General features: G+C 33.7%; 1 protein-coding gene across 1 annotated transcript; it reads left to right on the top strand.

Moving 5' to 3' along the window:
* Nucleotides 1-1,336: 1,336 nt before the first annotated feature.
* LOC140771460 (65-kDa microtubule-associated protein 1-like) lies at nt 1,337-10,585 on the top strand. The gene is made up of 11 exons (XM_073113028.1): nt 1,337-1,566; nt 2,089-2,201; nt 2,285-2,370; nt 2,456-2,659; nt 4,354-4,608; nt 4,694-4,909; nt 7,546-7,701; nt 7,806-8,117; nt 8,549-8,636; nt 9,715-9,863; nt 9,950-10,585. The coding sequence occupies exons 3-11, from the start codon at nt 2,299-2,301 to the stop codon at nt 10,253-10,255; spliced, it is 1,758 nt and encodes a 585-aa protein (XP_072969129.1). The 5' UTR covers nt 1,337-1,566; nt 2,089-2,201; nt 2,285-2,298; the 3' UTR covers nt 10,256-10,585.
* The last annotated feature ends 5,196 nt before the right edge of the window (nt 10,586-15,781 follow it).

Below are 15,781 nucleotides of genomic sequence, written 5' to 3'. Positions count from 1 at the left end.
ATTCATAGTCATAAATTTTATTTCACGTTGAAGTTCAAAAACATGAATCAAACAAAATTAGAACGAGCAAATGGGTGGAAAAGGATAGAGACTTTGATCAGAAACTTTAATCAAATCAAGCCCCTTCATCACAGAGAAAAATAATTAGGCCTCAGGCCATGTATAATGTATTTAAGTCACATCTTAAGTTAATGTAATTACGAACTGTGTAAATAATATGTTAAGGATATAATGAGGAAGAATGATGACTTACCATAATAAGTCATTTTGTCTCTTCATCTCGAATAATTGTATAACTCCACAAAGAGAGCAATTATACTTTGCTAGAACAGCACTATTTTTTAAGATATCGATATATATATATATATTATGGTTGTCCAAAAGGAATATATACTTCCAATTAACTTCAAAGTCATCTAGAAGAACTTAGGCTTCAATTCTAATAAATGCGTCGTTTGCTTATGCTCCTGCGAATGATACTATCACTCTTGTATTATACAAATCTCTACTTATCGTTCAAAATAATAACACTACTAAGAATATTCACATTACAGATAGTTGTTCAATTCTTAACGATATATGAACGAGAGAGAGAGACAAAAAGAGAACCTAACATGAAATAATTGAGATATGAAAAAAAAATGAAAGAAGAAAATAAAAACATGTAGCTTTCTCTATGTCCCTACAATGTCCAATCCTTTTCTCTTTATGTAAACAAATTGTTTTCTCTGCCTACAACATTTAATGAGATTATTGAGTAACAAAAGGGTAAATTAGCACTAAAAATATCTTGGTTGCAAGGGAAAATGACAAGGAGCCAAATATGTATTCAGTGCAATTGCACATTATAAAATAAGAAAATATCTCTACAAGAGGTTTGGAGAAACAAATGGAAGAGCTAATTATACTGTAGTTAATTTTCTTTCTCCTTGTAGCAGCGATGAAGCTCGGTTTTGGACTTCTAATGAAAAGAAAAGGAACCAAAAATGTTTAAACATTATATGCTTTACAATAGCTAGAGTCCAAAGTGTATTATTAGTTCAAACTGGATATCTCGAAGGTCTAATTATATCACTAGACTCAGTCAAAGGAATGGAGAATTCCATTATTTTATTTTATTTTATTTTATTTTATTTTTGAGAAACCCAGCCATTTCCTATCATGTTGTTTTAATAAAAGAAAAGCAAGTTCCTTCATTGGTCTCCAATCCAAACGCAGTTAAAGTACTTTTCCCCTAATCCCTGGAGAAGCTAACCTCGGACCTAAAGTGACAATTGAAATTAATTTGAATTTAAAGTCAAATTTCTTTTTAGTCATTCTATTTTGGATAGTTGTGGGCCTTGTGGCGAACATTAGTAGTGCTACCATAGCAGCTTGTTCTTAAATTTTACTTCTTTTCTACTCTTTGGTCTTTCTTCTTGACTCCCTTCGAACACTGAGCTCTCCTCTCTCTCTCTCTCTCTCTCTCTCTCTCTCTCTCTCTCTCTCGTACACACAGGAAGAACAGTGGAGCACTCAGATCTCATCCAAAGATCCGCGAAACCCTAGATTTTCTCAAACCCAAAGGTAATTTCTCTTCCCCCCATTAATCTTTTTTGAGCGTTCTGGAGATCTCCGTTGAGATCAGGGTATCACTGTTTCGAAGACTTGGGTAAGTGATCTCGTGGGCAATGTGGGTTTTCTTGGTCTTAATTCGGCAAGTTGAAGTAGGATTTTAAGTTGATCTGCTGTATTTCTTGTTCTTCTCTTCTTCTCTTTTTCTCTTTTTGTTGAAATTTCTTGGTGGGTCTTACTGGTTTTATGACGGAAGGTGCAAGATTCTTTTTTGATCTTGTTTTGTGCGGAAAGCTCTGGTTTTTAGCGTTTTGACATAGAAAAATGTGGGAGTTTTAACGTAAAGTAATTGGCATTGCAGATCATCATAACAACTTATCAATGTAAGACTCCGTGTTATACTAAGTCTAGATCTAATTGACTTGAAAATTTACATCAAGTTGTGCCTCATGCAGTTGTCCATTGCCATGCAATATCGCTAAATTTGTTTAACTCACGTTACGGCAATGTTCACTGGATTCTTACTTGTTGCAGCATCTGGCAGCCTCGGGTTTGCTTCATTTAGCCAAATTAACCTCAAAACAAGTATTAGAAACTGTGAATGCTTCATCAATCTGCTGCCGTGTACTACCTCTTGATTTTATAAGGTAGAATTGATGCATTATGTTGATTCCCTCAAATTGGAGCTGTGATGTGCTGCTGATGTACTCACTGAGCCTTTTGTGTGCAGGTTATTGAGCTACCATGGCAGCCACAGGTTTTGATAATCCATTGTTAGGAGAAATCACTTGTGGGTCTTTGCTGCAGCAGTTGCAGGTAGTTAATTTATGCCAAACAATTTTACTTTTGTTATGAGGAGGAATATGAATGTGGGGTGAGTGACTGAATCTTCTTTTTCCAGCTAATATGGGATGAGGTTGGCGAGAATGACGAGGAACGTGACAAGATGCTGCTTCAGTTAGAACAAGAGTGCCTTGATGTTTACAAGAGGAAAGTTGATCAGGCTGCAAATTCTAGGGCTTTCCTTCTTCAGGCCTTGGCTGATTCCAATGCTGAGCTTGCCAGACTTCTTTCTGCTCTTGGAGAAAAGTCGTTTTCTGGCATAGTGAGTTGTCAGTCAATTAATTGGACTATTGTCTATAAGACCAACACATGATGCATCAGACACCTTCTGGTTTGACAAGACTTTTCATTTCATTCTGCATCCCGAAGAAATTTCATATGATGCTACTGTGTGTTTATGAGATAGAACTCTGTAGCATCGAGGAAACTAATGACAAGAATAATAATCTAGTTTTAACATTTGGTTCATAAAGACATAAAAGATTAGTTTGATTTGTCTTGTCCTAAGAAAGTTTGCATGAGGATGCTGAAGGGAAAATTATTGACAATAAAACATGGAGCCTCCTTTATGCACAAGTGAGTGGTACTTAATCTATAAAATTGACTAATGGTTCTCCAAGTAATGGCATCACAAAGAGTATAGATAACTTTGAAAATTGATTGGATTTGTTTTAGTAAAGGCAACACTAGCAAATTGGGGATAATAAGTTTCATCATTGAGATGAAATGAGTTTAAATTTCGGACTGGATATAGCAGGACTTTCTGAGCTGAATAAAATGACTTAAATGGTACATAATCAGTTGTTAGAAAGAAAAAGTTACATCCCAATGATACTGTCTGTATGGTGTAAAATGGTGGATTGTGGCTGCACCTTTGAGCAGACCAATCAAGTGAGAAGGATGGTAGTATTATTGGTAACAGCTGTTAGGTGGGATGAAATCTAGTAAAACGGAATGGACTTGTTAAAGAAAAACTAATCTTAGTGCATAAATTAATATATTAACATTTGCATGCTCTTAACATTTGAAACATTGATATATTAACAGAATAAGGAGGCTCACATTCTTATGGAGTAAGTTTTCTGCTATTACAAAGTGTTCATCAGTATAGGAACTTAATATTCGTTTTAACTATAACATGGTTTGATTTTCCGTATCTCTACCACTTTTCTTGAATTCATTTTTTGGGTCTTTTGGAGTCTGAAATGTAAAGATCTCTGCACATTTGTCAATTTGGCAGCACAATTTTTTTTTCTTGAAGTGCATAAAGATGGTGGGATAATTCAATCATTCTTACTATACCCGCTTCTATATCAAAAGTCAAAACACATGGAAATTCAAATACTATCTTCTTTGTAATGTCAAATTGTCAATATTACTCAACAAACTCACTTGGTAAAATTCCTCTCTAATAAAAGTTGTCGGTCGTCATACATGCCTAATTAACAAAATATTAATATCCTCCTTGTGAAGCATATAATCGGAAGAGGAAATTTCGAACCCTCATGCCAACACTTGGATTGTATGATAAAATCCTGTGTTATTTCTGACCATATCATATGCATCTTTTACAATCCTCAAAAGGGTTTTGGAGTCTGCTATACTGAAATCTCTCAATATTTGAGCAGATGACAATTTCTGAGGTGTATCCTGACAGTTTTGTTAGTTATCACTGTTACAAAATGATTTCTGCTTGTCCTTTCCTTTTTTGCGTTAGATGAAAAAAAATCAGTTTTCCTTTCCATGCAAACTCATGCTTGAAGCAGATTGAGTTTGTCCAAGATAGGCACTTTTTAATGATATTTCATAATACCACTTCTGCTCTCAACTTACAGGGTATCTCACTGAATGTGATAATTTATACATGGAAATAATGAACTATTTTGAAATGGATAAAAGTACATAATGTCATTTTTTGTAGTCATTGAATAATACATTGGTCTTTGTGTTTAACAGCCAGATAAATCCTCTGGAACTATCAAGGAGCAGCTAGCAGCTGTTGCACCAGTGTTAGAACAGCTATGTAAGCAGAAAGAGGAGAGAGTAAAGGAGTTTGCTGCAGTACAATTGCAAATTCAGAAGATACGCGGAGAAATTTCAGGAAACCTGAAAAACAGTGAGATAGGCACACCAAGAGTTGATGAGGAGGATTTATCATTGAACAAGTTGGAGGAATATCACTCTCAACTTCAAGAACTACAGAAAGAGAAGGTTCTTGCTATTGCTATAATTTCTGGAAATATTACAAAATCTTCAAACATACATTTGATATCTAGTCTATTTGCTGATTTTGCAGAGTGATCGACTGCACAAGGTTCTTGACTTTGTTAGCACCGTGCATGATCTCTGTGCTGTCTTAGGGATGGACTTCTTCTGTACCATTAATGAAGTTCATCCTAGCCTTAATGACTCTGTTGGCGTTCAATCCAAGAGCATTAGCAATGACACTTTATCCAAGCTTTCTAAAATGGTCATTGCACTTAAAGAAGAGAAAACGAAGAGGCTTGAAAAGGTAATTCTTGCAGTGTACCATCATATATTTAACTCTTCAACTAGTTGTATACATCCGATTTCCTGTTTGTAGAATTTCTTTTATAAGCTAAACTAGAATATGCTGTTATATTTTAGTTATTGTTTATGCATCATGCTTTTTGGCTTCTTGGGTACATTATTTTCTTAGGCAAACTCAAGATTGTTGGTGCATTAAGGATTGCTAGTGTTCTTGCTGTAAGTTAATTTTGTGCTTCCATCCTAAGGAAGATAAACAACAGTTCGTGTCGACATCCCATGCCATAAACTCATTGATGTAATAATTACAAAAAAGTTGTTTCATTGATCTTCTGTACTTTGTTGGTTACTTGAGTTTCTTCTATTGTTATCCTTGCTAATTATAGTTACTCTCGAGGGCATATGTCCACACACAATTGTATGTACACATGATATCTTTTTTTTGTGTTTATCCTGTTATATTAACTTCTATAAATGATTACAGAGAAGGGCTGATAATATATAATCATATGTGGCCATCACCAAGGATAACAAAACCATCCATGGCGAGATAATAGTGGATCTAATTTCTATTAGCAACAGATTAAACATATCTTCAATAGACCAAGTAGACACCATCATATTTACTTACAGAAGATTAAGCAAAACAATATCAAGAAAAGGAAATATAAAGGAACAAAATCACTTCTTAGTAATTAGTATGAATCCACAGACCATCACATAAAGGAACAAAGGTATGGAAGTAAACCTAGATCAGATCATTTGATAAGAGAAACAAGTTAAGCAAAGTGTATGAAGATATCTGATTGGATGCAAATTTGATCCTTAGAGGCATCTAAGAGGGAGAAGTTACATGAATAAAGAAACAATTATTATAATCACATTGTAGCTCAAAAATAGAAAAGAAAACGAAAAAAGGGTAATGGATCAAAGAGACTAAAGGCCTTGTTAAATAGGCTTACATCTTGAAAAGGATATATCTAAACTGAATAAAAAATTTGTCAATAACGTTGAAAGAGTAGGAACAGTGCAAACCAAATATCTCAAAAGTAGGTTTTACAATGACGAAAAAGAAAAAAAATCTACGGAGTACCATAAAATGGGAACAATAACATGAAGGAAACATAAGCTATTGAGGATGGAGGAATCAGATTAAAGCATAACAAAAGAAGACATAATACATCATGAGGCAAGTTTCCATTTGCAGAAAACTACAATATTATATTTTGCAAGCAATAAAATTTATACAGTGATGTTAATCAGAGATTCAGAATAGATTTAATGTTTCAACAGTAGAAAAGCCATTATTACATGATATATAGAGTACATTTATTAATGAAAGAAGTATTTTTGGGTGTTAGCTCGCCAACTAATTTAAAAGCTTAAACTGTTAAAGAACGGTGAATTTTATTTTTTATATTTGAACACTTCTCCTTCTGAGTTAAGAAGATGGGCCTGTCAGAATTGAAACTGAGGGCCTCCTACTCTGGTACAATGTTAAATTTTTTACTTTTTTTTTCTATAGTTAAATTGTTAATTCATCTGTACAAACTTAAGTTGTTAGAAAATTATAGTTATTGTTTTACATTTTAACACCAAAACTGAATTTTTCAAGAAGCCGCAGAAGGTTGCTAGAATTTATTGATCAAGAAAGTTGGGCTCCCGATCTTCCATTCTGTCTTGTATGTTGAGGTGCTCTAGTGGAGCTTTCAAGAAGTTGAGACAGCAGATGGCTCTAAAGCTCACTAGAACCCGATCTTATGATCCAAATCTTGAGGAACAATGAAAGATGGGGTTGTATAACAGGAGGGTGGACAATAAATCTAGAGGAGATAGATAGACATGTGAAGATTATTGATAGAAGTTAAAAAAGGAGGCTGATTGGAGATTGCGCTTAGTAAACAAAAGAGCAGGCAAAAGTTGATAGGCAGTGTAATGAAGAAGCATGAGAGTGAAAATGAGAGGTCATAATAGAGGAATCAAAGAGAGAAGAAGGAAATAGATGCCATAGACATGAGGTCAGTAATAGATTCCCCATTGTACACGGAAAGGGATGAGACAACAAGATATTTAATATTTGATCTACCATCTGGAACTTTTGTTCCAATGATAAATTTTTTAAAGACATGTTTGAATAGGATAAATAACCTGATTCAAGCAAGCCTTTTAGGCTGAGTATTGAAGATAACTTCTTATTGATGCTGAACGACTGTAGGAGAAGAAGAATGAAATAACAAATCCGTTTAATCCACCAACATGATCTTAGAATCCACCAATGAAAAGAAAGTAGATGATCTCAAAATCTCAAAATATTCATTAACCTCAAATAAAAAGATAGCAAGGCTTAATATAGGCAAACCCTAAAAAGATAAGTAGACTAAAATACTTAAAACAGAAAAAAGATTAAATACCCTCAACATCAAAGTCTTTCTCATTATCAGTCACCCAACCAAAGTGTCACTAGATGGCTTGGGACTGCACACATGTCTGATCGATGATCGGGGACTAGCGTGCGCACTACGTATCCTATCTTTTTTCTTCTGTCTGACGCCTAAATCTTTGCCAACCCTGAGATGTTATCTTCTAAACAATATTCATAGTGGATTGTCATTTCAAATTCACTTGTGGTCTCTTTTTCAGCTGCAAGAGCTGGCTTCTCAGCTAACTGATCTTTGGAATCTAATGGATACCCCTACGGAGGAGCGCAGTTTGTTTGATCACGTTACGTGTAATATCTCTGTTACAGTTGATGAGGTCACAATTCCTGGAGCTCTTGCCCTTGATTTAATCGAACAGGTTGGTACTTAGCAGCTACTTTTTCTTTTTTTTTTGGTTGTCCAGGTCATTAACTTGATTTACTTGCACTACTTTCTTACTAATTTGTGCTCTTGAATACATAGGCTGAGGTGGAAGTTGAAAGGTTGGATCAGCTGAAGGCTAGTAGGATGAAGGAAATAGCAATTAAGAGACAAACTGGACTCGAGGAAATCTATGCTCATGCCCATATTGAGATAGATTCTGCTTCTGCAAGAGAGAAAATAATGGCTCTTATTGAGTCTGGGAATGTTGATCCCTCAGAATTACTCGCGGATATGGATATTCAGATACTTAAAGCCAAAGAGGAAGCCCAAAGCAGAAAGGAGATACTGGAAAAGGTTGAGAAGTGGATGTCAGCATGTGAAGAAGAAAGTTGGCTTGAAGACTACAATCGGGTACTGCAATCATTTCCTTGAAGACTACAATCTGGTTCACTTTCCACTCAATCAACATTACTGACTAATCTTTTGTTTTCTTTTTCTTTTTCACAAATACAACCTACTAGTAATGTTATACTAGACTAGAGTATTCAATGGAGTTTACAAAACTATGCTTACCACAAAACTGTGGGATTTGGCAGTTTCACATGTACATTAATTATAGAGTACATAGGGCAGTTCTGAAAATTAAACTTAGCAAAGACCAATGGGGTTTAGCAGTTTCAGATGTACTTGTTTTAACTGACCCTTAATTTGTCACTGAAATGGAATCATCTATTTTATCTTTTTCCTGAAATTACAGAAAGTTATTTGAACGTAGGAGAATAATGTAATAGCTAATGCGAGCGGTAAATATAACATCTTTGATTGTGAAAATTTTCTTTCAGGATGATAGCAGATATAGCTCAAGCCGAGGTGCACATTTAAACCTCAAACGAGCAGAGAAAGCTCGTATATTGGTTAATAAAATTCCAGGTATTATGGATGATTCTGTTGAAGTTTCTTCTTTTTTTCTTCCTTTAGTTTCCAAACAAAACAGATTTGCCAAATTGCCTAAATTAACTGCCCTGGCTGATGATCTTCTCAAGCAACTGATTTGATATGAAACAAACAATTAATCTTTCTACACGAAATATATTGTAGAACATGCAGTGCATTACCATTATTCGTGTTTCCACCTAGCTTGTGATATAGAAAAAATTATTTATTTGTTTATTTGGGTTGAAGGCCAGTTTTATTCTAAGAAAATGAGATTTCTTGGCACAATTTGCCTCCTTTTGTTATTTCATTTCTGTCTAGAAGTGCCTTCCCTGTCTTAAGTATTGTTTCTGACTTTTCACATAAAACAACTTGACTATTAGACATACATGTACAGGCACTATCATACTTATGTGTGGCGACCTACCATGCCCACTTAGTTACAAGATGACAAACTGCTGGATCAAATTTAAAGCTTAGAAGGGAAGGCAGCATTTAATATTCCTAAAACCATTTAGGTTTTACTATTTAGGCTGAACTTTATTTTCTCTCCGAATGGAGTATCACTTACTCCCCGTGAAGTATAAGGCGTATGCTCCTGCTGCCACCCTTGACCCTGCAAAACTATTTGAAACTAAATAATATGCGTTGATGGTGACATGTGATGACAACAGTTTATCAGTTTCCATTACGGTAGGTTTTTGTCATCCCTCGCAGAAGACTAAAGAATAAGGCAAGCTTCTTAGTTTCCAATAGTTCAAGCGTTCAAGGGACATTATGTCCCTATTCTTCAGGGGTTTAAAGAGTGAGTTACAATTCATAGGGTGAGAATGTAATGTCGCCTACTCATTAGATGTACATCTCGTGCATATGCATATATTTTTTAAATTGATCTCTATAAGCCCTGCATTTAATAAATGGCATATTGAAATTGTGCCTTTTCTTGATCTGTATCTAGTAGTTAAGATACTTGCCAGAATCGTTGAATCCAAATCTTGTAGTGTTTGATGCCGACAGATGATACATTCTATTTTTTTTTTTAAATGGCTAACTATATTCTGAATGATTGTTATAGTTCTTGTCGATACGTTGGTGGCCAAAACCCGGGCATGGGAAGAGGATCATAATATGTCATTTAGCTACGACGGTGTTCCTCTTCTTGCAATGCTAGATGAATATACTATGCTAAGGCAGGATAGAGAAGAAGAAAAGCGAAGACTAAGGGTAACAATCCTGATAACAGTTTATATCTAACCCCTCTGTCAATCCGATACCTCAAAGTTTTCTCTTAACGGTTTCAAATCATTCAGGATCAGAAGCGGTTTCATGAGCAACTAGCTACGGAACAAGAAGCCCTTTTCGGATCGAAGCCTAGCCCAGCTAGACCACTTGGTCCAAAGAAGGTGGTGGGACCTCGAACAAATGGAGGTGCATCAAATGGTACCCCAAACCGAAGATTATCTCTTAGTACACATCAAAATGGTGTCAGATCTGCAAGCAGGGATGGGAAGAGAGACAACAGTCGGCCCGCAGCTCCAATAAATTATGTTGCCATCTCTAAAGAAGATGCAGCCTCCCATGTGTCTGGCAATGACCAAGCATGTGCTTCACCATGACATACTACCTATTGTTGGATAAATATAGCAGCTGTTTCCTATATCAATGTTGTCAGTTCATTGTTAGGTTGGAAGAAATTGTCTAGAGTACTGTTTAGGTTGTAATTTGCTTGAGCAAGTTCTCTTGATGGGTTGATCTTATTTGGCTAGTGGCATTTTGACCATTAAGAACATAACTGCTACATAGCTTTTATAATGATAATGCTTGTAGATGATTAAGACTGGCCTCTAGTATGATTAACTTAGCTTGTGCGCATGCGCACAATGTGTTACTGTTTAGAGTGTGTGTTAGATTCTTAATGTGATGAGAGAACTGTTAGTTGGTATATGAATTGTCATAATGGTGCATTCCGCATGCCGATCTCATTTATATTCTTCATTTGAACAAGGGAAATCTTAGACATGGGACTTTTAGATGTCATTGACTTAGAATAAAATGTTTTATTGCAATAGGTGGAAAGTTAGAAGCCAGGATTTTTAGTGAGCTATTTTTATACAGCCAGGATGAAATCACAAAGGCTGATTCCACTGTTATTTTATTTTTTTCAGACCAATAATGTAAGTGAATCACCGGAGGACCTTAGATCCATTCGTGATAGATGGTTTGTCGAGCTTGTTCTTAGGGCTTTTCTGTTGACTAATGTTGATGTAATTTGCTTGTATTGCTTTGTTGTCATTCAAAAGATGCTGCAATTGTGAAGTGGACAACTTACTTGATTTTGAAAATTGGAAATCAAATTTCATGCAGTTTTTATCTATCTCAAAGACTTAGTTGGCGAAGCAAGCATAAGTTAAATCGTAAATGCACAACATTTAGGCAAAGGTGCTACAATAGTGCTGATTACAAAGCCGTATATGAGCGAGGCATCGAAATAACAAAGAACGACTAGATTATATGGAAATACAAATTTCATATTTAATGCTAGTGTTGCATAAAATTACACTCTTAGCTAGCCATAAGATGGATCGCTTAAAGAATTATCAATATCATCTGGATGATAAAGTTAAAACTTTGTGAGATAATACAAAGAAAGTTGTCTAACATTTGAAAGAGAAGTTAGCAAATCTATTTATAAGGGTGACGGTACTCGTTAGTGCCATGAATAATATGTAATATGTTGTACAAGTAGAGGGCTATTTTAGAAGAATTAAAATACTAGAACTGCAATGCTACAAAAGCGCAATGGCTGCTAAAGAGTTAGGAAAACTTTGTTTTTAATACTGAGCAATATGTTCGAGTGGTGCAACCAGACTTATAAGAAATCAAAGTCACGTTCGTAACAATGCAAAAAAAATTTGATGTTGAGCAATAGATGAATCACATAACTATATCTAAAGTTATTTTGCTCTCTAGAACCCGTGATAAATTACTTTCCGTGGTTGATCATTCCAATCTCAATGACTATCGAGATCAAATAAATCTGTCCCAGTGCCCCTCGAAATAGTTACTTATTTCAAAGATGGACTTAAGTAGCAATAATATAAAAAATCACAAAAGAAATTCAAATCTTTGCTAGTTTCTAATCACCGCAGAACCTCAAAAACTCTCCTTTAGATTTTAAAATATGTTCTCTTGTCATCCTCTACAAACTACGATTTATTCACTTAAATATCTATGAAAAAAAAAACACTAGAAAATTACTTTATATTAGATTCTGATAGGCCATCTCTTGCTCGAGCATTTGAATGTCTAAAAGGCCGTTTGAACTCCTTACAATCTTCGTGCTCTTCGTCAAAAGTATTTGAGCGCATAAGGGTTTGTTTGAATGGCCGAGTAGTTTAACACAGAGTGACCATTCTTACGCTCATGAATATTTTTTTTCGTACTGCTCCAAATATTATGATACCGTTTGAATACTTCAAAGGCGACATTTATACTACCTAAAATATTATAAAATAGTTTAAACTCCATTACAATGATCCAAAAGATATCTTTCATTCATCAACTCTTATGAAATGTGTGTTTAATATAAATTGTAGCATTTTATAATTATGCTCATATAAAATACTTTAATAACAATAAGATAAGTTTTTTTTAGACAATCGTCCATACAAAAAATCTAATAATCTCTCTCTTTGACATTTTGATGATAAAAACCGACAATCTAATACAAATATCTAAATTACAAATTTGCCTCATGAGCATGATATGAATATCTAGAATTATTTAATAAATTTAAAATAATTATAAACACTAGATACCACTATCGAGCAAAAATCACTTACACCCTATAAATTTTATTATCTATCTTTAAACCATCTTAAGTTTTATTTTCGAATAAATATTTATTTGAGATAAGGTTAGTTATTTTCTTATTTTTATTAATAGTGTTTACATCTATAGTTTAGTCAAATTAAATTTAACCTTTATAATTAAAGGGTGACCGTAACCCGTGTTTTATTGAACTTAAAAAAATCATTAACCTCCGACGAAATTAATTCAAACATCTATCAAATTTGTTGTAGCCTAGGAACCTCACCATAATTAAGAAAATTCAACATTAGAATACTAAGAGTTTTAACACTAACCACACACCAAAACAAACCAACCATATAACCACAATATATCTAAATCCTCGCAAGAACACCATCGAACTACAACTCCTCATACTGGAGCGAAACAAACAACAAAACAATATAATAAAACAAAACTTTGTTCCACTCCCGACAAGATACGACGATGAGTTTAAAAGTAGTGAAAACTAAACATCATTAGTAACACCAAGAAGTCAATCCAAATCAATAGGATCTGCTGGCTCTTCTTTTTGCATTTGCTGACAAGCTCACTTCACTGCCTCTACACTTTAAATTCCTGCTCAACACAAAAATAGAGTTGAACAACTTTGTGAAGTAAAACCTCCCAAATTTTAGAATAATTGTTAAAAGTTATATTTTTCCATCCTTACCAAATTGACTTGAATAAGACACTTATTTAAATCAATCACCACTTAACTTCCTATTTGCCATGTTTGCATTTTTCTTTTCAAATCGGTCTTTAAAATGTTTTATTTTACTAGTTATTCTCTAAGTTATTTTCATCTTTTTCATAACTTGCTTCACATTAGCCACATTTTATAAACAAATGATACATTATTTACTCATGCGTACAATAAACATATTGTACAACATCGGACTAACCTTTCTTTCTCAAATTATTTCTACCAAAAACCTATTATTGCAAGCCAGCCAAATAAAAGCTCTAACCTTTAAAGGAATTTTTGCTTGCCAAATCCTGGCAAGTCCTTTTGAAATAATCCCACAATTATTCAAAAATCAATAACGAGACTTCACCGTAAAGATGCCATTTTCTTAAATAGCCAAATAATCTTATTTTTTCTTGCATTGATTTACATTGCTATTACCAATCAAATTTATCATATTTTGTTTTTCTATAATTAGTTGCTCTATTAAATTTCTTAGGTATTTAAAACATCAATTATGTTTATCCCAGACCTCCTAAACATAAACTTTCTCATCCCAAGTAATGTCAAATAGTTGAGAAAAGTATTTAGCCCAAGGGCAATCTCCAATCCAAATATCAGTCCAAAATTTAACATTCCTACTCTCATTAACTTACTATTATAAGCCATGTTCGAACTGAAAATTTTTAAGTTTTAGAGAAGATAAATCACCGCGTTCGAATGCGAAATCGGATATTCGCACATACAGAGAACACATTTTGGCCGTTTGAACGCATTCAGGCCACGTTCGAATGCACCCACGTAACATGCAAGCTTTTGGAGTTCCAAGAGTTTTATTTTGACTTAGATTTGACTTTATCTTATTAACCTATATAAAGGTTGGGATGCCCTAACCCTAGGAGGGTTGGTGATTGCTTTTGAAAAAGAGTTCTTGGAGTTACAATACTTTTCTACCAACAAGATCCGTCTCTTCTTTAACATATCAAGATTTTCGTCTTAAGGGTCATCTAGACGAATGATCAATTTCGGAGATTAGAGATCAATCACAGGAAGTAGTGAATCGTGGGCTTTAGCGATGCAGATTGAGGAAAAACAAAGTCATGGGATCGACGGGTTGTTTTGTAAATCAATTTTATAACTGCTACAAGTTTAGTGATTGGTTTTGATTAGAGTTTGGATTCGTGGTTTTTTTTCGTTTAATTTTTTTCATGTAAAAATCTTAGTTTTCATCTTTACTTTACTCTTTGATATTTATTCCTCATTTATTTAAGCAAATGGTTGATATCATTGCCTAAGATTTAAATACATATATGTGTCTAAGTAATATTTTTTCAAGTTGGCCTTAAAAATTAATACAAATAATTAAGAAAAATATTTAGCCAAAGGGCAATCTCCGGTTCAAAATTTAACTTTTCTGTCCTTATTAACTTGTTATTATAAGCCAACTTTAAAGTTAGGCCTTTGGTGCAAGACAACTCTCCAAAAAAGAGAAATTCTTAGGGAGTTCATCAATTTAAATGATTATACTTTAACTTTCTTATAGTACCTTTGCATCACAATCGAGGATCACATTTAATTATTCGAATTTAGTAATCTCCACCACCATTTTGCTAATAATGCTAATAAAGTCTCATTTAATTCTTTCATATTAAGAATACACATACAATCATATTCTTTTCTCCTACAAATTTTATCCCAATTGATCAAAGCATAACTTTTCTTATATATTCGAGTTCTATGCTATAAAAAATTCATTCTCAGCTTGTCAATCCTTTTTCTTATCCACATAGACATATTGAAAAAGACCAAATAGTATAAAGGTAATACACTTAAAATTAAGTTAATGAGAGTTAATGAGAATAATTCACATATGTATCTTCTCCTAAGAAGAACTATTATGCAATCTTTTTGAAAGATGCATTTTGAGATTCTTTTTTTAGAGAAATGAAAACTCTCTTCATAGGTTACTGAAGCTAATACACGAAAGCAAACAAATATACCAAACAATACATGAATAGGTCAAATGTGCTATGACAATGGAATTGTTAAGTTTTCCGTCCTAATTAACAATGTACTAAAACGTTCAAAAAGGTTGACTGGCTGTCACCCTTTTTTTTTTAACTTAATGAACTAAAAATACTTTTTTTCATCACATATAAAGTGAAAAATGAGTTGAAACCCACATCTAAATAAGTGTAGAAAAAAGAGAGAGGGGATATCGATGCTAAATTTTCTATCCTAATAAATTATTATCTAACAAAAATAATATGGGTATTTTGATAATTAAAAATTAAATTAGTGGTGTTATTAATTTCACATTATTCATAAGTAGAGAAGGATTAAATGATAGTAGGAGTGTAATCAAATCAAATTCAGTCGGAGATGTATTAAATATTGGATTCATATCCATTTAATTTTGTTGAATTTAGATTCAAATCATATTTTTAATGGATAGATAATTTAATGTCTAATTTGGTCCATTTATTATCGGATTTTATTAGACTTGAATCTAATTCAAATTCAATGGAATAATAAGCCAAATTTAGAGTTTAAAAGAATAATCAAATGCACTATAAAATAGGGCACACTGCAGAAGCATGTCTAT

Source organism: Typha angustifolia, chromosome 11, assembly GCF_048772165.1.
Source record: "Typha angustifolia cultivar Huaian chromosome 11, ASM4877216v1, whole genome shotgun sequence".
Taxonomy (NCBI): domain Eukaryota; kingdom Viridiplantae; phylum Streptophyta; class Magnoliopsida; order Poales; family Typhaceae; genus Typha; species Typha angustifolia.
Note: the sequence above shows the minus strand (reverse complement) of the source record. Positions and strands in the feature narration are given on the sequence as shown.